This window comes from Natator depressus, chromosome 21, assembly GCF_965152275.1.
Source record: "Natator depressus isolate rNatDep1 chromosome 21, rNatDep2.hap1, whole genome shotgun sequence".
Classification (NCBI taxonomy): Eukaryota; Metazoa; Chordata; order Testudines; family Cheloniidae; genus Natator; species Natator depressus.
The window spans coordinates 16,919,355-16,943,071 of record NC_134254.1 but is presented as its reverse complement, the minus strand read 5'-3'; the positions used below and the strand labels follow the sequence as shown (position 1 = coordinate 16,943,071).

Here is a 23,717-nt window from a genome sequence, read left to right as displayed (position 1 = left end):
TTTGATAGCTGCCTTCAGCTACCTGAAGGGGGGTTCCAAAGAGGATGGAGCTCGGCTGTTCTCAGTGGTGGCAGATGACAGAACGAGGAGTAATGGTCTCAAGTTGCAGTGGGGGAGGTTTAGGTTGGATATTAGGAAACACGATTTCACTAGGAGGGTGGTGAAGCACTGGAACGGGTTATCTAGGGAGGTGTTGGAATCTTCTTCCTTTGAGGTTTTTAAGGTCAGGCTTGACAAAGCCCTGGCTGGGATGATTTAGTTGGGGATTGGTCCTGCTTTGAGCAGGGGGTTGGACTAGATGACCTCCTGAGGTCCCTTCCAACCCTGATATTCTGTGATTCTGTGATCTGTCTGTCTGTGCTAGATGTCCCTTCCATCTGTTTTGCCTTTGCCATCTGTCTTTTGGCTCTCCTTGCTGCTGACTCTGCCTGCCTGTTGCTTTGTGGGTACCCAGGGGAAGACGTCTTGTGCTTAGCTTTGGCACTGAATCATTTGAATTCTGCTGCAGTGAGTGGTGGCCCTTTGTCTGGACAGAGCATGTCAGGAATGCTAGACCTTGCAAAATGCACCTTCAGTTTCCTGAGCTCAGTTCTTACCAGAGTGTCCTCCCAACAGCCCCCCTCCCTGAAAATGGAATCATAGAATATTAGGGTTGGAAGAGACCTCAGGAGGTCATCTAGGCTGCTATCAAATCTCCCCTCACTCTTCTCTTCTGCAGACTAAATAACCCCAGTTCCCTCAGCCTCTCCTTGTAAATCATGTGCCCCAGCCCCCTAATCATTTTTGTTGCCCTCCGTGGGACTCTCTCCAATTTTTCCACATCCCTTCTGTAGTGGGGGGACCAAAACTGGACACAGTACTCCAGATGAGGCCTCACCAGTGCCGAATAGAGGGGAACGATCACGTCCCTCGATCTGCTGGCAATGCCCCTACTAATACAGCCCAATATGCCATGGGCTTTCCTGGCAACAAGGGCACACTGCTGACTTATATATTCTTATCCACTGTAATCCCCAGGTCATTTTCTGCAGAACTGCTGCTTAGCCAGTCGGTCCCCAGTCTGTAGCGGTGCATGGGATTCTTCCGTCCTAAGTGCAGAACTCTGCACTTGTCCTTGTTGAACCTCATCAGATTTCTTTTGGCTCAATCCTCCAATTTGTGTAGGTCACTCTGGACCCTATGCCTACCCTCCAGCGTATCTACCTCTCCTCCCAGTTTAGTGTCATCTGTGAACTTGCTGAGGGTGCAATTCATCCCACTATCCAGATCATTAATAAAGATATTGAACAAAATCGGCCCCAGGACTGACCCCTGGGGCAGTCCGCTTGACATCTGCTACGAACTAGACATGGAGCCATTGATCACTACCTGTTGAGCCCGACAATCTAGCCAGCTTTCTATCCACCTTATAGTCCATTCATCCAATCCATACTTTTTTAACTTGCTGGCAAGAATACTGTGGGAGACCATATCAAAAGCTTTGCTAAAGTCAAGATATATCACATCCACCACTTTCCCCATGCCCACAGAGCCAGTTATCTCATCATAGAAGGCAATCAGGTTGGTCAGGTATGACTTGCCTTTGGTGAATCCATGTTGACTGTTCCTGATCACCTTCCTCTCCTCCAAGTGCTTAAAATGGATTCCTTGAGGACCTGCTCCATGATTTTGCCGGGGACTGAAGTGAGGCTGACCAGTCTGTAGTCGTGACCTGCTGTGACCACACAGCTCCGGTCATTAGCACGGTGGGTTGTGATTTCAATAGTCTCTTTCCCTTGTTGATCACTATACTCTGCATCTTTTCTTAACCTTACTTTGAATGGTCAGTGTGATCCAAAGCCAGTGAACCCGGGGTTACACTACAATGCACACTCACATATAAATACCATCTCACTCACATAGCTCAAAAGATCGAGGGAAACTGTCTCCTGGACAAACTGGTAGGGGTCCAGCCAAAGTGCAAACACTGTGTTGTTCGGGGCTTGCTCAGCTGGAGAACATTATGCCCCAGTTTGGTTCAGCTCTGCCCATTCTAGACTAGTAGACACACAACGCAATCATTCCATGAGTCACAGGCTCACTGAAGTCAACAAAACTTCTGTGGTCACCAGTCCTAGCCAATAATCCCGCACCTAACGTCCCATGTCACAATGCAGCCAACAAACTGATCACCAAAGTACAGCAAACGCCACACGTGCCAGTGTTCAGGGATACACAGGATGTTCCCCGCCACCAACTGTGTAGGGAAATCCTGTCCGGACCGTGCCGTGCATTCTCCATCCAGCTGAGAACATCATCAACTCACTGGGGTGGACAGAATGGGAGAGAGCCCCTCTGGAACATTATCACAAATGGCTCCCTGGCTTTGGGCTCTAATATGCCTCTGGAGCCAGCTTCACAGGTTCTGGTGTGGTGTGATTCGCTGTGCAGAGACTGACCATGCCTGGGGTACCAGGGCAGCCCACTGTGTGTCTGTGACACTGTGAAGGATGCTGCGCATATGCTGGATGGATGCTGTTTTTGTGTTGATACACAGATATACACACACTGCACAGTTCACTCTGTTCCATGTACGCTCTCAGCTGGGCATTCATGCCTGGCCACTAGATACAACCCCCTGGCTCATGTCAGGCAGGCCTCTATCCCCAGGGGGGAAGCATGTATCTGTCTCATGATGTCAGCTCTTAAATCTGCTGGGGTTACTGCTTGGTCCCCTTTAAACCAAATCCCATCTTGCACACGCAGCTCATCCCTGACCTGTTTGGAGGGAGTGACCTCCTGCAGCCCTTGCCTCTTGTGATGTGGTCAGTCCTCTTTTCCTGCCTGTGGCACCCGTCCTGTTCGGTGCTTTGCTGGATTGCCCAGAGCCTCCCTGCAGAGATGGGGAGGTACTCCAGCATGCTGCTAGACTATCTGCTGTCACAGACCCCTCTGTGGCATCTGTGGCAGGTCTTCCCTGCTCAGCATATCTGCCACCGGTAGTGCCCTTCCTACGCAGTCTAGTCACATGCATGGTAGTCATGTGGGTGCACTCAGCAGTGGCTTCTTCGTGATGGTTTGTGCGCAGACTGCACGTCCACCTGGTGTGCAGAGGAGAATGGATGGGATCGGTCCATCCACAGAGCCCAGCCAGGAGCACCTCTTCCGTCTGAGCACATCCCCCTCCTGTGTCTGTCAGGGCTCTGCCGGCCAGTGCTGTGGGCTGCTGACTTTGCATCAGTGCTGCTCCTAGGCCTCCCCTGGGGCTCTAGCTGCTCTGCAGGGCTGCAGCACGTTAGGATTGGCGCCTTGCTTACCATTTTCTTTCCTCGTCCATATGCCCATCTGTGGGTCTCTAACCACTCCGATGCTGCGTTGGCTGCCTCCCGGGCTCACAGGTTTCTGACTGGTGTGTGCAGAGTCTGGAAGGATAGTTGGCCATCCCTGTAAATCGCTGGACTCCCCTTACATCCTTTGGCCTGGGCATTTCCTTAGTTTGTCAAGGTCTGTCTGGAATCCCTCAGAATCCGACATTCCCATTCCCTCACACAGCTGGGCCTACACGCCGCCCTACACTCTATTCCTTTGCACAGCTTGTCCTACACCCCCTCACTACACCCACCACTTCTTCTCTCCCTCCCCAAATCTATTCCAGGGAAAAGGTTTCCCCTCGATGGCCTGCAGCAGACTGCACAAGGGAGCCCTGCCCCACCAGGCTTGGACAGCATCCCCATCAGCCCCTCTCTCGGGGATCCCTGTGAGTGTAATGCAATCAGCCATCGCATCTGTACCATTCTGAGCCCCTCTAGTTAGCGCAGAGCCCAGGCAGCCAGCTGTCAAGGACGGGAAAGCAATCCAGTGAGCTCCTCAGTTGGCACAAGGTAAAAGAGATCATGGTTAATGTGACAAAACAGCCCCGTCGCTGGGGAAAGAAGGGAGACATTCACGGCTGTGACAGACGTCACCGATGTCTGTACAAATGTAACGTTGCCTGTTTCCGATATCGTGCCAGCAGAGCCACGCGAGGGGAATCGTTGTTCTGCCCTGAGAATCACAGGGACGGGGGAAGAGGCAGAGGAGAAAGGAAACCCACTGTGACGAAGTGGGACTGTTCTTAATGTTCTCTCTGAATACTGTGTGTGTGCCTCAGTTTCCCCTAGGCATTTCTTAAGTATCTAGGTGGTGGGATAAGCTGTGCGATTGTTGCAGAGCCTTAGAGGGCAGTGCAAGGCTGTCTAGGCAGAGAATGGCCGACACCCTGTTTCCTGGCAACTGATGGCCTGGGCCTTATCCCCTGCAAGGTGAAAGCTAAAGGTGTTGGAGAACAAAGGAATGAGGTGACCTCCTGGCCCAGGGAAAGGGACAAAGCCCAGAGGAGGAGGGGGTGGAGGGTGAGTCAGTTGGGGGCTGGCTGGGGACATGGAGTGAAGTGCAGACGTGGTTGTCTGGCTCACTGCCCCCCAAAATGGACCCAGCTGAGGGGTCCTGTTCTCTGCACCTACAAGCTCTGTTTTAGACCATGTTCCTGTCGTTTAATAAACCTCTGTTTTACTGGCTGGCTGAGAGTCCCGTCTGACTGCGAAGTTGGGGGACAGGACCCTCTGGCTTCCCCAGGACCCCGCCTGGGCGGACTCGCTGGGGGAAGCACACGGAGGGGCAGAGGATGCTGAATGCTCCGAGGTCAGACCCAGGAAGGTGGAAGCTGTGTGAGCTGTGCCCTGCAGACAGGCTGCTCCCAGAGAGGAGACTTCCCCAGAGTCCTGCCTGGCTTCATGGGGAGCAGTTCCAGAGCATCGCCCGGGGACGCTGTGACACCCACTTCATACAAGAGCCTTTTCAGCACAGGAGGATCGGTATCATAATCCTCATCTGTAAAATGGAGCAGCTGAGGAACAGAGAGGGGGCGTGGCTTGCCCAAGCTCATACAGACCTGAAGAGGAGCTCTGTGTGAGCTCCAAAGATGGCCTCTCTCACCAACAGACATCAGGCCAATAACAGATTTACCTCAACCACCTTGTCTCTCTAATACCCTGCGACCGACGCAGCTACAGCTACGCTGCATACAAGGTCATACAGTGAGTCAGCAACAGAGCAGTCCTACCTCCCACTCCTCTAGCCACTAGGTGTCCCACCCTCCCACAGCAGGGGCTAGAACCCAGGAGTCCTGGCTCCCAAGCCGCACTGCGCTAGCCACTCATCTGCCAGAGCTGGGGCTAGAACCCAGTAGTCCTGGCTCGCACTCAGCTGTACAGGACCAACCTTGATGCGTACAGGGAGCTCCTGTGTATGGGCTAGTGGTGAGTGGGGTGTATGAAGTCATTTCTCCAGGTTCTGGCCAAGCTCGTCACGCCCTACGATGTCAGTTCCTGGCTCTCCCCAGGCTGACTGTGGTCTGGAGCCGGAGGTTAAAGCAGCAGAAGCTCAGGTGTAAAGAACACAGCCAAAGCTTCCCATGAGGGGCTGTGCAGGTGGTGCTGCTGCTGACACCTGGCAGGTAGGCCTCCGACTCGCTCACCTGCATCCTGAGGCACGTGCCCTCCGGAGCCATAGGCAGAGGGTGCTGCAGGCCTGGACTGAGGTGCCCGGAATATGAACACACACTCCCTAGCCCACAGACACTAGTTCTGGTCACAACGCCCACCCAGGAGGCCTCCCAGGTTTGCAGGAATCTGCTGCCTTGCCACAAAGTCTGTCTCACTGGCAGCCAGGAGCCTCTGCAAACTCTGTGCCCCTTTCTCTCCATCTGTCCAGGTATCCCTTCTGGGTACCTACGTGTCAATAGGTCTGCCCAAGTGCAAGGAGCCATTGCAGCACAAGTGAGTCTGCCCAGGAGGGACCCACACTACGGATGGCACTGGCAGCATCACCTGCTTCAACCCATCGCCATCTGGCTTCTGCATCCTTGGCCATCAGTTTAACCAATTTGTAAGCAGGCATCATGCCATCCCAACAGGCAGGCCAGAGTACAGAAGGCCAAGAAATTAGATGCCCAGAGCATTTGCACAGAGCAGCATTCTCAGCCCGTAGAACTGCTGCTGGTCTCTGATGTCCTAGCCAAGCGAACCTCTGTTGCAACACCAGCACTAATCTTAGAAAGTAGGGATGGAAAAGTCCTATTAGCCACGCAGCCCAACTCCTGGGGCCATTTCAGGACTGTATCCTTCCCTACAGGGCGTTCTCTAGTGGGAGAGTCACCCACGCAACACAGTGCCAGGTCACCCACTATATTTGGGTTCCATATATGAGTAGTCGCTAAAGGGTTAATAAATGATTAACAGATATTTTAATAAACAGTTAACAAATCGTTATAAAGTCCAACAGATCTACAGGTCACTTATACCCATCGTTGTACTGATGTGATCATACCCATCATCTAGAACACGTTTTCCTCCTCTCTGCAGCATGCTGCTGACATCTAGTAACCCACTGACACACGGACGTTTAGTAGAAAGTGACCCTGTTATTTTACAGTCTCATAAAGGGACAGATCCCCAGCTGGGGTTAAAGGGCGCAGCTCTGTAGACTTCAATGAGGCATGCTGAGTTACACCAGGGGAGGATCGGCCTAAAGATCTCACTGTTAAATTAACCATTCCTGATATTTAGCCTAAACATTCCCTCTTCTAAATTTCATCCCATTGCTCCTAGCCACAGCTCTGTGCATCCCTCTCTTCCTCCTGGGGGCTTGATTCTCTCTTATTGTGCTGGTCTCAGAGGAGTAACCCCTCCCCCCAACGCCGAGTCGCTGGTGTGAGATGAGAACCGGGCAGCTGGTGTTTTACATCCTTCCAACCTGTGAAGCCTGCGCTATTCCCCGTTAGCTGGTGGGAGTTGGCTCTTTTAATCTTCCCATAGCAATTAATCCTTCCTGCTCCCTGACCAAACACCCCCAATTTATCAACATATTTCTATTCATGTGGTGACAGTGCGAGTCCAGGTGGGGCTGCACTACCACTGTAGGGAAGGACTGACACCTTTGGGTGGCTAATCTGAGAGCTTTCAACAGAGCCTAGTCCTCCCGCTGGCTCTCTGCAGGGGTGTGAATTTCACCCTTAATGAGATGGACCCAAACCAATATCCCCTATCTGAACTTGGGGCATTTGCAATCTGGAGCCGAATCCTGAGGCCAGAGCCTGTCTGCCAGAATCCCCTCCCAGAATTCTCTAGGCCACGGTGTGGCAATCCCACTGGGCTGATGGCACTGCAACCTCCATTGCCTCCCTGGGTGTTTTCCTTATGTCAACTGGGCTCCAGTGATGTCTTCTTAACAATCTGTTGCTGACAATGCTATTATCAGCAATTGGCCCCTCCAGCAGCTGGTCTGCTAGTGCAGATGGGATCAGACTAGTTTCAGCACCATTAGAGGAAGCCTGATTGAGACTCATAGCACATCAGACTGATCCCTTGATAAGCAGTGTGTAACGCTGCCCGGCCAGATGCCAGCGCTTGCCCAGGCTGCGGGCATTAGTTAAGAACTGGCAAACTAATCACCTGTTAGTTTTGCTCAAAATAGGTATTAGTCTGCTATGAATGTAGTCAGTGTTTAGACTCTGAAATGCTTGTAAGTGGCTGCATGCATTAATCTCACGAGCACTGTCTGTAGTCCATGCGATAGGGAAATATGTAAGTTTTGCTTCATAACTTTGAAAATGTTTGCTCTGAACTTGTGAACCCAGGTTAAAATGAGATGGGCTCTCAAGGAACATCGCAGTACAAAAGATTGGTTAACGGCCCTCTTGGACCAAGGACTTGGAAGCTGAACTAAGGAAATAAAACAAAACCACAGGAAAACTTTCCATCTCTCTCTTCACTGTTTGAACTCTGACAGGGCCAGAGACTCTAAACTGAGACAGAGATCCCCACAGGTTACCTCAGGGTCTGCTCTGAAAGACACTTTGAATTGACAGATCACTACAACTTTGTCACCTTTAGGATTTAGATGTGAACTCATTTGGGTGTATATGTTAGCTTGCTTTAACTTGTAAATAACTCTCATTTCTTTTTCCTAGTTAATAAACCTTTAGATAGTTCAATACAGGGATTGTCTTTGGTGTATGATCTAGGGTACCAATTGATCTGAGGTTAGTGACTGGTTTCTTGGGACTGGAAGCAACTTGAACATTGTGTGATTTTTCTTGTAAGTTTATCACTAAGTCCAGTTTGTCTGGGTGGCAAGACGACTGTGACTCCATGGTAAGACTCCAGGAGTTCACATTTGTTACTGGCTTGGTGAAATCTTACAGGACACACCAGCAGTTTGGGGTGCCTGCTCTGTTTCCTGACAGTGCCCCGAGGTCGGCACTCATGGTCATGAGCCACTCCCGACAGCGGCTCTGTTTTCTAGTGTAGCTGGGGCCGAAGAGAATCAGAAAGCAGCAGAGGCTGGATCAGGTTTTGCCAGGCACCGTACTGTCCACTCAGGGCTTGCCACTCCTCTGCAAAGTTCAGGCTAGAGTCCTTGTTTCTGGAAGGGCCGTGAATTTACTCTGGACATTGCAATGGGATTTCTTGGTAGCTACACCATCATCATCACAGGCCAACACAGCATTATTGGGCAATTCACTTGTCCTGAAACAGACAGTGGCCCTATTCTCATCTGGAGCCAGGCTGTTCAGCGCCAGGATCCTGTTTGTTTAGGAAGGGAAACCATAACCCACTTACCCTCCTTTGATGTAATCCAGGAAGGTGTACTCCGACTCCACAGTGAATGAGAGCAGCGTCACCTTGGAACCAAGAGACAGGGCAGCACGTTACACAGCCACCAAGACTGCAGGGATCACTGGTGCAGGGCTGAGTGCCGAGGAAAGGTGCTAGTGGGATGCCCCTGGAGACTACAGATTGCTGGTCAGCCCAAGGAAGTAGCTAACTTCCCCACACTGCTCTCTGGCAATGTGGGTCATGTTGGGCTGGTCGGACATTTTCTGTCAAAACTATTTTTCATTGGAAAATTGAGTTTTCAACTACAGTGTTTTTTGGTGAAAATATCTGAATTTCATGGGAAATGTCTGCATTCCTTGGAAAATCCCCCTAGGAACTAAGACACACCGACTTTGAAGGGATGCTGTAGCACTTCAGGGGAACTGAGATTCAGTCACTTCATGCGCCACTCTTCTCTATGCGCTGGACTTCATCTCCCATGATGCCCCATGGCCAGGGACGCCCAAGTAACACTTCCCTTCTCCAAGAGAGGGGACTGCGGTGCAAAATGGGAGATGAATACCGACCAAGAAAAAAGCCTGGCTCATAGAAGAGGATGGAGGCATGAGGTGCCCAAGCTCCAGCTCCAACAAGGCGCTGCAGCAGCATTTCCAAATTTAAAGGTTTTGGTTTTCAGCTGAAATCGTCTAAAATTTGAATTTCTGGTTGTCACCATGGATCCTCCCCGCCACCCCATTTTGATCCAGCTCTTGTTTCACGTCTGCCTGGAGGGCCCATTAGTTTCAGTGGGTTAGGGATTCAACAGGAATCACAAGTTTCACTCTTTTTGGAGGTCCCAGTACCTGGGCTTTCCTAGGAGGTCTCTCATCCAAGGTCTGACAGCGATCAGGCCTCTTTAGCTTATAAGATCAAAACAGAAACTGGTCCACAAGAAGCTGATTGGTGACTGAGTGGTTCCACATTTCTAGTGATGTGGCAGAAAATTCTGACCCTCCATATCAAAGCATAACATGGGGCGGCGGGGGGAATGTTGGGGAAAGAATGCTTCTGATTGGTTGCAAATAGAAAAGGAGTACTTGTGGCACCTTAGAGACTAACCAATTTATTTGAGCATGAGCTTTCGTGAGCTACAGCTCAAATAAACTGGTTAGTCTCTAAGGTGCCACAAGTACTCCTTTTCTTTTTGCGAATACAGACTAACACGGCTGTTACTCTGAAATCTGATTGGTTGGTTCTGCATGGCAGCTTGCCATTGGGCAACTCACCATCCAGGGATAATCATCTCCTGCCTTCCTGGGTAGCTTAAATCCCAAAGAAAAAACAACATCACTTACTGTTCCCGAGTTAATGTATTTCTTTTTCTTCATTTTCTTTTTGGGATTCACCACCTGAAAGACGAAGGAAATGGAAGAGACTGAATATCCTGGGGCCCAAAGTGAAGCCTGCTTATGCTAGCACAAATGACACCATTGGCGTAGGTCCCTCAGCAATAGTGATGGTGGAGGTTGTCCATTTTTACCAGTGTGTCTTCTTCCTGCTCTATCTTACTGGAGAGTGAATAACCAAAACTGAATACAGTGTTCCAAGTGAGAGGCTTATGACTGATAGAAAACACTGCAAACATGTTATCAATCTGTCTTTATCCATCGCGTCAGATATTCGGACATCAGAACAAGTCTCCAAATTATCTGGATGCTTATCTTTATTTTTAGTCTGAGATATGCCCCCCACCCCTCCCAAAAAACTTATCAGCAAAGTAAAAACAACCCATCTTGCTTCTGATCTTTATATAGCCATCCCTTAGCAGGGATAAGGATGGAAGCAGAAAAGCCTAAAGCAACAAATTCAGCTCTCAGCAAAGGCAATTCTTTACATCTCGCTTGAGCAGCCCTCGGGATGCCGGAGAACATGACAATGTTTCTGTTACTAAAGGGAATGTTTCCCTTCTGTGTCCCAAAGCGTGGTCCCAATTCTATGAAAAGATTTTAGAGATTTCAGCACTGACGGTACAGTCGCAATGTGGCATGAATTGAGGGAGCCCCCACTGAACTCAGTTGATCTACAGCAGCGGAGGATGAAGCCCCATGGGAGCAGTCACCCTGTGCTGAGGTTCAGCTTGAGGCACCACTTACTGTCCTCCCAGCAGGGTTTATGGAGGATGGAAATGGTGCACGGGCCCCATGCTGGCTCTCTGCAGAGGGGGATTTCACTCTCAAAGAGCACGCATGGCCCCCATCATCCCAGAACCTGAGCACCTCACAATCTTTATGATATTTACCCTTCCAATCCCCCATGAGGTGGGGCAGGGCTATCAAACCCATTTTACAGATGAAAAACTAAGGCCCGGAGAGATGTGACTTACCCAGCATCCCACACAAATTCCATAGAGGGGGAAGGGACTTGAACTATGTCTCCAGCTAGCATCCTGACCACTGGGCCAGCCTTCTTCAGGGCTAGACTAGCACTGTCCACATTGTTAGACCTGGAGGCCAAGTGACTAGTGATTTGGGATACCTCCATTTTTGAGCACCCAACCTGGAGACACCTTGAAGGGGTTGACTTTCAGAGGGCTGGTGTTGCACACTTTGACATCAAGTCCCTTTAAGACAGCTCAAGCTGGGTGCCCAAAATCACTGGCCTCTTTGAAAAAGCTTGACCAGAAAGTCCACTCTTCAAATGTCCAAATTCTGCAGGACACAACTGCCCTGGCTACTTTCCACAGCCAAGCTGCTCCATAAGGGCCCAGGTCCTTCCAACATCTGGGATGGGGAAGCGCCCAGATTTCCTGACCCTACTGCTCATCTGGCCCTCTCCAGCAAGTCCTGGTCTTCTCCCAGCCCAGCGGCTCTGCTGGCTTCCCTGAGGCTCTCAATCATAACCAGGAACATGGCCTTTCCAGCCAGCAAATTGACATTTTTGCTCTGTCTCCAAAGAGAGCGAATCTGAAATCACTTTTCCCCCTGCCCTTCATGATGATCCATTTTGATAAGGCCTTGGGAATTCATCTGGAACAAAAGGCATTAATGATTTGAACAACTTATACGCCAGTCTCCCCCTCCTCCCCTTTGCTCCCTCCCCCCCCTCCTGCTGGAGGGAGCCCCGCAAGCCTGCGACGAGACATGCTGGGACACTAATAGTGTGTCAGAGCCCATGCGGCCATTCGGAAAGCTGGCCTAGAAACGTCACATCCGATGAGACTAAAAGGGAGCTGCCACAGTTAAGGCGTGGGGAGGGCACAAAGCACTTTGGGAGAGGGAAGGAAACCCAGCCCAAGAACGCAGGGGATTCAGGCATGGGATCATTGCTCGGATTTGCTTATCGCGGACACACCGGCTCTGCCATCTGCACAGAGAGTTTTAAGAACGGAGGCCCTCAGTCAATGGGGCGATGCTGATTGACAGCAGGCAAAGAGCTTGCCTGGAGCCTGTTCGCTGTTACTCTGCCCTGTGTCCCCACTTACACCTGTGCACAGAGTTGCCCTGGCTCAGCTGACATGAAATACGTCCCAGGTTTTACTTGCTGTGGCACGCCAGCAAATAGCCAGCCACCGCCTTGCCTCCCAGCCACGTGGAGAAACACCAGCCAGGCCCCACCAGCAGAATCCATCTCACACAGGCTGCATCAGTGCTAACCCCCGGGAGTTCACTGGTGAGGCAGCTACACGCACTCTGTTCTGGCCATATGACATCACTAGTGGTAAACTGTGGCCAAGGTGCTGACATACCGGGATGTCCAGACTTCAGTTAGTGCGAGGTTGAAAGTCTGGGCTGCGGCCCCTGGAGGGTGTAAATCAGCATAGCCCTATTGGCTTCACTTTATGCCAGCTGAGCATCTGGCCCACAATGTCCCCTGCACCGAGGTGTCTAGTCTCCTTTCCCATTGCTAGTTCATTGGATTCCTGGATGCTGAGACTGCCCCAGCGTCCTGGAAGGATCAATCAGGTGTCGCAGCCAAGGAGATATGACAAGCAGAGCCCAGTAGCAAACAGAAACATGGGAGTATCCCGGAGTAACTCACAGATGGGTTTGTATCCATGGTAAAATCCCTTTATGGTTGTACAGTAGCAATTTGTTTGTATTATTTATTACTGTCAGGAAATGTCTAATAATTGGCTTTTATACAGTATTTTCTATGCTCAGGGAGACTTGAATCTTGATTTCTGAGCAATTTTCTGCCAATGCCCTGAGTCCTGAGCAGCTGCCCTCCCTCTGTTCCAGCCCATAGCTCCCCACCCCCTACTCTGCCAATGCCCTTGCACCCTCACCTCTGCTGTTTCAGTCTTGGACTCCCCAAGACTGCCAGTTTTGCCGAAGCACCTCCATCTACCACTGTTCCAGGCCCAAGTTCCCCACACAGCTTTCTGATGCCCATCACTGCTCACTGGCAGACCTGGCCATCTCCTGAGCAGGGACTCAGCTGTGTGCTGATTTTGTTATTGCAATTATTGTTATTTATTATTACCGTGGTGCCAAGACGCCCTAGTCACAGACCAGGACCCCACTGTGCTAGGTGCTGTACAAACAGAGAGCACAAAGACAGTCCTTGCCCTGTAGTCAGATGTTCTCCAAGTTAGGAGAGACCATCAGACCCACCTCCCATGTGATGTCAGCATGCGGTGAATCCAGGCTGTCCGAGGAGAGCAGCCAGTGTGTGACAGCAAACTGATTGGGTGGCATTTGACACCATTGTCACTCCCTTTCCACAGGTACAAACAACTGCACAAGGGACTAGGCAATCATCAGCCCTGATCTCACAATGGTGTCACACTGGTGGTGACCACTGGCCAGACCCTCAGCTGGTGTAAATCAGCATAGCTCCACTGGACATTTGCCAGGTTACGCCAGCTGAGGATCTAGCCCAGGAGCCACTCCTGATTTACACTACCTCTCAACACTGGAGTGCACAAGGCTGGTGGAAGGGACGTGGCCCAGAACAGTGGAGGCCTGGCTGCCCAGAGCTTGGCTAGCCCCCTAGGTGGGTTCCGGGGGTGCCCCGTCTGTCACTCACCTCGTAGACGTTGAACTGGCTTTGTCCGCGGGCCAGCTCCCGGTAGCTGGTTGTGAACTCCCCAATGAAGTCGTGGCTGTGCATGGAAAGAGAAGCTTTATGAGAAATGCTCTAGTGACGGATTGTCAGCCCGGGGGTTGTGCCCAGGTGTCAAGGGGCCATGACCACCTTGACCTTCCCATATTGCTAAGTGGAGGCAGGGTCCTGGGGGGAACCACCGCTGTAGAGTTCACTCAAGCTCCTTCTTCCCTCCTCACTGTCTCTTTCTCAGTCCCCTCTCTTCTCCTGTTGTCTTTCCCTCTCTGCTGCACTGGAATCACTGACAAAGCATCTCTCTGCAAAGAGAACGAGTAATGTCTGCAGCACAATGGCCCTGATCCTGCCCCGGATGGAATCACTGCAAAGCCCTCACTGGCTTCAGTGCCTAGCCTGCTCTGGCATTTTTGAGGTTTGTATTGGAGGCTGCATAGATCTAGTGAGTCCCCCTTACCTGCCATCCCGATCCCAGTCATACACCTCCACCTTGATGGTCCTGCAAGACATAATGCCAAAGTTATTGCCAGAATCAGGGTGGGACAATTTCACTAAAGAATAGGTCAGATCATCCCTCTGCCCCCACATGCACAGCCTAGGCTAGCATCAGCATCTTCTCTGGCCCTTCACTCAGTGCTGCTGCAAGAGTCTTCTACCGTGCAGCCTGGAAGAGTCTTGTCCATTCTCCATTGCCTCCCAGGTCTCACCTAAACACATTCCTACTTTCCTGGTCTATGGCCTGTAAGTTTTTCATCCCTCTGCTGGTCTGGGCTCTGTACTGCTCCTTGTCCGCTTACTCTGTACACCTTTATCCTGCCGTCTCTTCATTGCCTCTTCAATAAGGCAACCCGGCCTTTCTTTTCAAGCCCTCTATATATGAGAATATAGTTAATGGTGCCTCACCAGGGGGCTAGAATAGCTGGCCTCTTGAGGTCCTGTCTGCCCTACATTTCTATGGTTCTGTAGGTCTCTAACCATTCCCATCACCAGTCTCTGGGCCAGGCCTAATTCTGCAGCCCCCTTCTGGAGAGTGGTATTAGAATAGCTCAGCACAGAGCTTCCAGTGGAGTTTGGCACAAGCGTGATCATCATGGATTGAACCAGGGCCCTCCAGACCTAAAAGCAGGAAGTGCTACAGGGGAAAGGCTGTCACAGACTCGCACCCCTACAGATCAGCACAGCTCTAACACACCCTCGCTCATGATGGTTACGCAAGGGAGCAGAGATTACTGCACGAACCCTCCAGCCGATGTGGACAGACATGGGTTAGAAGCCCGTGGCTGCACCCAGTGGGTGGGGAAGGAGTTAATACTCAAAGTGCTGTCTCAATCAGGGAAACAAAGTGAGGGGGTGGATTGCGTGTGTTGTCTCCATCTGTGACTGGCTTGGCCCTGATGTCTACGTTTCCATGGCAACTGAGGCTAAAAATACACTTCCAAAAAAATGGTGGTATTGGTGGGGGGGGGGGGAGGAAAGACCCACGCAACAGTCAAAACAAACTAATTAAATCTCCAGCGCAGGAGTTGGAATGATAATTAAAAATCATCTTAATAATTTGTTTGGACTTTCTTGGAAGCAGGCGAACGAGTTAAGTGTGTGGGGTGAACCCACCGTGCTGCAGAGACCAGCAGGGCCACACAGGAGGGAGCTAGGATCGTTCCAGGAGCCGTGGGTCACCAGGTGCAGAGTGCTGGCTGGTGACTGCTACCCTGAGATCTCCACAGAGCTGCCCTGCCAAAGCGGATCAGAGAGCAGGGGATATCTAGCCTCAGTTTCCCTCAGTGCCCAGTACCAGCTACTTCAGAGGAGGGGGCAGAACTTCAGTGGATAATTATGGAATAACCTGCCCATGTGGGAAGCTTCTTCTTGACCTGTATGGCTAGTAATCGCTTTATGCTCTGAAGCAGCCGGGTTTATAGAATCATAGAACTGGAAGGGACCTTGAGAAGTCATCTAGTCCAGTCCCCACACTCATGGCAGGACTAAGTATTATCTAGACCAGTGCTACTCAAAGAGGTGGTCTGCGGACTGGGAGCCATTGGCCCAAAAAAAAAATGCTGGTCCCCCACATCAGATAGCTTGAGAAGCACTGATCTAGACCATCCCTGACAGGTGTTTGTCCAACCCGCTCTTAAAAATCCCCAATGATGGAGATTCCACCACCTCCCTGGGCAATTTATTCCAGTGCTTCACCACCCTGACAGTTAGGAAGTTTTTCCTAATGTCCAACCTAAACTGCCCTTGCTACAATTTAAGCCCATTGCTTCTTGTCCTCTCCTTAGAGGTTAAGAACAACAATTTTTCTCCCTCCTTCTTGTAACAACCTTTTATGTACTTGAAAACTGTTCTCATGTCCCCTCTCAGTCTTCTCTTCTCCAGACTAAACAAACCCAATTTTTTCAATCTTCCCTCATAGGTCATGTTTTCTACACCTTTCATCATTTTTGTTGCTCTTCTCCGGCCTTTCTCCAATTTGTCCACATCTTTCCTGAAATGTGGCACCCAGAACTGGACACAATACTCCAGTTGAGGCCTAATCAGCGCGGAGTAGAGCAGAATAATTACTTCTCGTGTCTTGCTTACAATACTCCTGCTAATACAGCCCAGAATGAGGTTTACTTTTTTTGCAACAGCGTTACACTGTTGACTCATATTTAGCTTGTGATCCACAATGACCCCCAGATCCCTTTCCGCAGTACTCCTTCCTAGGCCGTCATTCCCCATTTTGTATGTGTGCAACTGATTATTCCTTCCTAAGTGGAGGACTTTGCATTTGTCCTTATTGAATTTCATCCTATTTTCCTTATAGAAAAACCTGCCTCATCTAATGTAACTGTCAATTTCTTGCTTAGTGGGAATGAGGTCCAGCCGGTGCTCACTATAGACGCATAGAATGCAGACAGAGTGCTGAGAAAAGGGATACCCTGTCTTGGAGGGGGTGGTGAATGCGCTTAGCAAGCGTTCAGCCTCAGCTAGGTAAATATTAGCACCGTCTTTTTACAGGGGAAACTGAGGCACGGAGCGGCGCTGTGATTTGCTGAAAGCCACCCAGCAAATCAGTGACAGCCCGGAATGGAAGCAGGGTCCCTGACTCCCCATCATTCCTGCTCTGCCCCTTAAATCACAGCAGATAAGTTGATTAATGAGTCATCGTTTCCATTAAAGATGAGCCCAGTGTCAAATGCCCCAGGAGCTGGGTCTCCCGCCATTAATTATATTCTTACCAGCACAGGATTGTAAATCATTGATCTAAGATCCTTATCTGGCCCCACCACCTCATAATCGTTACTGTATTTACCCTCAGCACCCTGGGAGGTAGGGCACAACTGTTGTCCCATTGTACAGATGGGGAGCTGAGGCCGGCCCAATGTAGAGTTAATTAGTTATACCCCATGGAACACTTTAGCAGGGGAGACTGAGAAAGGCTCACTTCAGGATACCCCAGACCTGGTGATTAGGGACTCTCCGGAGCGGTGGGAGACCCAATTTTGACTCCCCTCGGTTGATCCTAATGCATTTACACACTTCCAGAGACACAGAAAGTCATACACAGATCCCACTGCTCTTCCACTCTGCTAAACTCCCCAGCTGGCCTCCCCTCTGCGCTGAAGTGATGGGCATGAAGCCGCCTGCAAGATTAGTGATGCCAAAGTGGCATGGACATTACATTTAAAGTCACACGCGGACAGTCAGCCCCAAACGTTCACTCTCTCAAAGGAGCTGGCTGCACCTCCAGCCCTAACAGCAATACCATGCCCCAAGCAGCTGTCAGCACTGAGCATCCGTCAGGGGCCTCTCGCCTCTGCAATTGCACCCAGGGCCAGACCTTGTAAGGGTCGGTCTGTCAGCCTTTGTGACAACCTCTTGTCAGACTGGCTGGAAGCTGAACATGGGCAAGGATGATGGATAAGGAGGCTTCAGGGCATGGAGCTGTATCAGAGTTTGGCTGGGAAAGGGATAAGGGCCAGATTTACAAAGGATGCAGTGGAGTTTACAAACGTGCCCAAGCAGCTAAGGTGTCTCTCTGCATTGTTAGGTGTCTAAATACCTTCATAAATCTGGACCTAAGTGGGTTCTTCTAACTCTCTGAGGCAGCTGGCTCTTTACCCACCCAGCAATAAGGGAGATGGGCATGTCTAACTAGAGAGGGAGGTCCTAGTGTATGGGCTGAGCAGCCCTGAGGAGGAGCAGCTAAGTTAGGGGCAAGGCTTGGACTGGGCTTTGCATTGTTTCCTTTTGAGTTCCTTTTGTGAATAAAAACCAAAGCCCAAGAAGGAGGTAGTACTGATCCAGAGGGATGTGCCCCTGGGAGACCTCCAGAGAAAAATACCCTGGATCGCAAAGTAAATTAAACTAATGCTCCCCCACCCAGCTCGGCAAGTGAGCATGATGGCTAACAATCTAGGAAGAGACAGACGGAAGACTATACTGGGTCCAAAACAAGGAGACACATATTCTGGCTATGTTAACACTCGAATTCACACCCCCACATGCACACCCATCATGGTATTATTTATTTATGTATTTATTATGCATTAATTATAGAGCTCTGAATTGTGTGGAGGAAAGATGCAAAAAATCCTCCTCCAGCAATGCGCTATGTTTCCTGTGACAAAGTTCCTCCTCTGCCTTGATGGGTCTTGTTGGCGGATTTGCTCTCCTCAGAGATTCATGGCAGCCCTCAGTTTGGCAACTTTTGCTCGTGGCTCAAACCTGCTGTTCACTCAGCTAACCTCATCACTGGCCAGCATGGAGAAAAAGGAAGAAGAACTATCCCCACAGTCTCTGTTGATCCACCATGTGGGTCAGGGAACAGCCCAGAGATCTTCTCCTCTGGTGGAGCCCACAGTCCAAGTCAACTCCTCCGGTGTCTGATCAGCAGTTGGGAGGTTTGGGGGGGGACCCAGGCCTGCCCACTACTCCAGGTTCCAGCCCAGGGCCCTGTGGACTGCAGCTGTCTAGAGTGCCTCCTGGAACAGCTGTGCGACAGCTACAACTCCCTGGGCTACTTCCCCATGGCCTCCTCCCAACACCTTCTTTATCCTCACCATAGGACCTTCCTCCTGGTGTCTGATAAAGCTTGTACCCCTCAGTTCTCCAGCAGTACACCTTCTCACTCTCCTAGTGCCTCTTGCTCCCAGCTGCTCACTTGCACACACACCACAAACGGAAGTGAGGTCCTTTTTAAACCCAGGTGTCCTGATTAGCCAGCCTGCCCTAATTGATTCTAACAGCTTCTTAACTGGCACCGGGTGTCCTAATTAGCCTGCCTGCCTGAATTTGTTCCAGCAAGTTCCTTCTTGTTCTGGAAATGCTCCTGTTACCTTACCTAGGGAAAATGGACCTGCTTAATCTGGGACTAATATATATCTGCCTTCTAACATTCTCCTGTAGCCATCTGGCCTGACCCTGTCACACTCCCTAAATAATCTCCAGCATCATTCTGGAATACCAATATGTTGCATTTATCATTCTGGAGTATGTATACATCACATCTTTCAGGCATATGTCATATCTATCATTCTGGAATACATATGTGTCACCCTGAGCATGTATATATCATCACCACATGACACACCATATCTTGTGTATGTCACATCTGTCATGTATATGACATGTCCTATCATGCATATGTCACACTTATCATGTATATGTTGCATCTTTCATATCAGAGTATCGTATGGCACATTATGCCATGTATATGTTGTATCTATCATATCACCATAGTATGTGACAAATCATATTATATAATATCACGGTATGACACATTTATCATGTATATGTTGCATTGATCATATCACCATATTGTATGAAACATCGCAGCGGATATATGTCGCATCGGATACACGTCGCAGCGGCATGTCTAGCTATAGCATCTACCTACAGCACCACATCTGTTACATCTGTCTGCAGTTCCTTCCTTGCTCTGGATTGTTCTCTTGCTGTGTACCCATAACACCTGGTTAACGAGCCAGCTTCCTCGCTAGCTACCGTGCTGTGGGCTATGACTGGCTAGACCCTGGATTGGGCAGACTGGCTTCAAGAGGCTCTTAAACCAGCAGCAGACCACTCCAAAGGCTAATCCCCAGAGGCTGTGGAGAATGAGACCTGGCCCCAGAGCATTAGCTCCAGGGAGCTGGGGGGCTCCCTGTGTCTTCGCTTTCCCAAGTGCAATTAGAGTCCCAAAGCCATCAACCCCCAGGCACACAACTGTAAGCAAATTAATCAGCATCGCCCCCGAACTGGAACTCCGGCAGAGTGTGTGACAGGCGTTTCCAGCTGGTGACTGAGAGCTGGAGAGCTGTGACTGTCTCAGGAGACTTACGAGGGGGTTGAGAGGAGGCCATGACAGCCAGCGGCTCCTCAGCGGCCAGCAGGCTCTCTGGGAGCAAAGTGTCTGTCCCAGTATCGGTCTGCTGGCTGTCTCCATGTGTGCATCTGTCTGGAACGAGAGATCCAGACACATCAGAACCGTGATATTCATTCACTGGAGTACAGCAGCTTCTTTCATACAGCCGTCGTCTGAAAATGTTTTCGCATGAGGGGACAGATTCCGAGGAGACGTAGATACAATAGCATGAAGAAGAAGAATAGAAAGGGCTACCGCTGTCATGAAACTGCAAGGTGCCAAACTGAAAATTGACGCAATATTTTCCACACAGTTAGCCTGGCGGGATGCACTGGCACAAGAGATTGCCAAGGTTGAGAACGGAGCGGGATTTAAAGAAGGGGACTGGACAGTCACCTGGCTCTTGAGGCAAAGAGGAAAAGCTAGCCAAGCATTCAGAAAGGGTTACGCGCCCTCCTGGTCAGGGCACAAGCCACCCTCTAACTCAGTGGTTCTCAACCTGGGGTCCGGGGCAGGTTTCAGGGGGTCCACCAAGCAGGGCCAGCATTAGACTCGCTGGAGCCCAGGACAGAAAGCCGAAGCCCCACTGCATGGGGCTGAAGCCGGGGGCCCTCAGTCCCGCCAGCTGGGGCTGAAGCCGAAGCCTGAGCAATGTAGTTTTGCGGGGGCCGTGGGGGGGCAGTCAGGAAGGAGAGAAGGGGTTGGATGGGGTGGTGGGGGGCAGTCAGGGGCGGGGGTTTGGGGGAAGTCAGGGGACAGGGAGCGGGGGGGTGGATGGGGCAGAGGTGCAAGGGGGGGCAGTCAGGAAGGGGGGGGTTGGATGGGGTGGCAGGGGGCAGTTAGGAGCAGGGGGTCCGGCGCAGTCAGGGAGAAGGGGTGGTCGGATTGGGCAGGGGTTCCGGGGGGGCAGTCAGGAAGGAGGGGGGGGTTGGATGGGGCGAGGGATCCAGGGGCGGTCAGGGGACAGAGAGCGGGGGTGGTGGTGGAAGGGGCAGGAGTCTCCAGGGGGCCGTCAGGGAACAGGGGGGTTGGATGGGGCAGAAGTCCTGGGGGAGCCGTCAGGGGGCAAGAAGCGGGGGGTCGGATAGGAGGCGGGGGCCAGGCCATGCCTGGCTGTTTGGGGAGGCACAGCCTCCCCTAACCGGCCCTCCACACAATTTCAGAAACCAGATGTGGCTCTCAGGCCAAAAAGTTTGCCCACCCCTGCCCAAAAGGCAGGCGGGGCTCACACTGGGAAACTTTTGCTCAGCACAGGTCTGCCGAACACAGTGTTTAAAATAGTGATGGAGGCCTAGAGACTGGTCTGCCCCCGAGCTCCCACCACGGCTACGACGGCCAGCACTGAAATACTGAGGCACTGCAGCGGAAACGTCTTAAACACAGATCCCCAGCTGGCGTAAATCGGCACCACTCCGCTGGAGTCAGTGGGCCAGAGCCCCAGCTGGCGTAAATCGGCACCGCTCCGCTGGAGTCAGTGGGCCAGAGCCCCAGCTGGCGTAAATCGGCACCGCTCCGCTGGAGTCAGTGGGCCAGATCCTCACTTTTAGCAGAGCGGATCCTTTTTTCAGAGTCCTGTATTGTAATCGGGCCTGCAAGGCTGCCACAAGGGAGAAGTACAATACACAGCATGGCTGGCATGGTCTCTGGCTGCTCGGATAAGGGACACTGCACTGATAACAACACCTTGTTCTCTGACACTGTCAGCTGTGATCTCGAAGCGCTTTACAAAGGAGGTCAGAATCATCCTCCCCGTGAAGTGACTTGTCCAAGACCACTCAGCCGGCCAACGGCAGGGCCAGGAATAGACCCCAGCTCTCCTGAGCACTAGTCCAGGATGTTATCCACTAGACCAGTGCTACTCAAAGTGGTGATCCGCGGACCGGTGCTGGTTCGCGAGCCATCGGCTGCCAGTCTGCGCGCACATTGGGAAAAAAAATTGCCCATCCCCCACTTCAGATAGCTTGAGAAGCACTGCTCTAGACCACGCTGCCTCCTGCTAGCACCCGTTCAACCCTGCCTATATTGGAGAGGGCTCAGAAGTTCTGCTCACCCTTATACTGGTGTAAAGCCATGGTGACTCCAGTGACTTTGCTGAGTTACTCCAGATTTACACCACTGTAAAGAGGTGCAGAACTTGGTCCCCAAAGCCGTGTCCCAGGAGGTGCGGAGTCTCGTATGCAACCTGGCATGGATTGGCCCTGTTAAGCGCAGTGAAGCGAAATCTTCCCCAGCAATGATGCTCTATGTTATGGGTAGATGGTGCAGTGTGTCATCGAGTGGTTGGCTGTGGAGAGCCAGGACTCCAGGGTTCCAGTCTCAGCTCTGTGACTGCTGGGTTGTTTGCCCTTTACACAACATCATAGTACGAAAGAACCCCAAGGCGAGGTGAGGTACAAATAATGGCATTTACTAACCATAGGCAACACGCCTAACTACATATACACGCTGCTGCTCCAGCAGGACTCTGGGGGCTTCTGAAACACAAACAGTGAGCACCATGAGAGGGCTCACAAACTACTGAAAGGGATTCTACCCAATCCTTTTACACTACACAACTTTAGGCAAGTCATCGTGTTGCCCTGTGCCTCAGTTTCCCCACCTGAAGCCAGTGGCACCCACAGCTGTATGCGTGTTACACATGGTGTGTACCATTGGCAGAGGAGGAGCAGCACTGGCTGCTTCACTGCACACCCCAGTTTGGCCCTGTGGCCCCCTCCATCATGACAGAGAGCTGTGGGGCAGCCAACCCTACATTTCCTTGCCATTGCCATGAGGCTGGCTCCTGCACCAGGGCTCACCCTAGCAGCTCATGTCCCGTCTGCTCTGCCGGTAGGACTTGCTCAGCAATAGCCACAAGACCTGCTACTGGCCAGGCCCGCCGACAGCAATTCCGGGCCCCAGGGCAGAACAGTCAATGGGCCCGGGGTCCGCCTGACATTTGGGCAGTGCTGTGCCTGTGCTGCCCGCTGCCCAGCGAGCTGCTGATTGCACTGCTGGGCACGCTCTTCCGGCACGGCCAGGGCTGCCACCTGCCCGCCTGGCTGCCTTTGCCGCCCGCGGCATCGCCCTGCACGCGCCTAGGAGCCGGGCCCACCGGGCGATCAAAGAGGGCCTGGGGCTGACGATACTGCTACAGCAGCAGCAGCCAGGAGCCCCCAGACCCTTCTACATCGCCCAGGCCCCTGGGCAATTGCCCCCTTTGCCCCGCCCTGTCAGCAGGCCTGCTACTAGCCAAGGAGAGGCGCTGCGGTGAGCGCCTGCCTGGAGGAGCCGGCAGGAGAGGGGCAGTAGGCACAAGGGGGGGTTATGCGTACCAGGTGGAAAAATTCTGGGGGTGCCCCCGTGTGTAGCATAGGGATAATAATATTGACTGACCTCACAGCGGGCTGTACATACGGCTAGTCAGAAAATGGGGAAAGGGGTTTCCATTGAAAATTTCAAGTTTTTGGTGAATAATCAAACCCCAAAATATTTCAATTCTGAAACGCTGCCTCATGGGAGTTGTAGTTTGGGTGCCTCATGCTCCCATTCACCTCTACATTCATGCTCCTAGTCACTAGTTTCCTGGTTGGACTACATCTCCATGCATCATGGTCTCCCTTCTTGGTGAGAGAAGGCAGCTCATCAGGGCAGTTGCATGGCTGCAGTGTACTGGGGGAGATGAAGTTAAGTAAGAGCCTGTACCACAGAAG

The 23,717-nt window shown here is 51.5% G+C and overlaps 1 protein-coding gene across 1 annotated transcript in view; it reads right to left on the bottom strand.

Annotated features, from left to right (window-relative positions):
* CPNE5 (copine 5) overlaps positions 1-23,717 on the bottom strand; it is a 200,023-nt gene that overhangs the window by 49,736 nt on the left and 126,570 nt on the right. Inside the window, exons 11-14 of the mRNA XM_074936000.1 lie at positions 14,134-14,175; positions 13,644-13,719; positions 9,971-10,024; positions 8,640-8,701 (exon numbers count right to left, since the gene is read on the bottom strand). Of these exons, the coding sequence (XP_074792101.1) occupies positions 8,640-8,701; positions 9,971-10,024; positions 13,644-13,719; positions 14,134-14,175 (234 nt within the window). The remainder of the gene's footprint in view (positions 1-8,639; positions 8,702-9,970; positions 10,025-13,643; positions 13,720-14,133; positions 14,176-23,717) is intronic.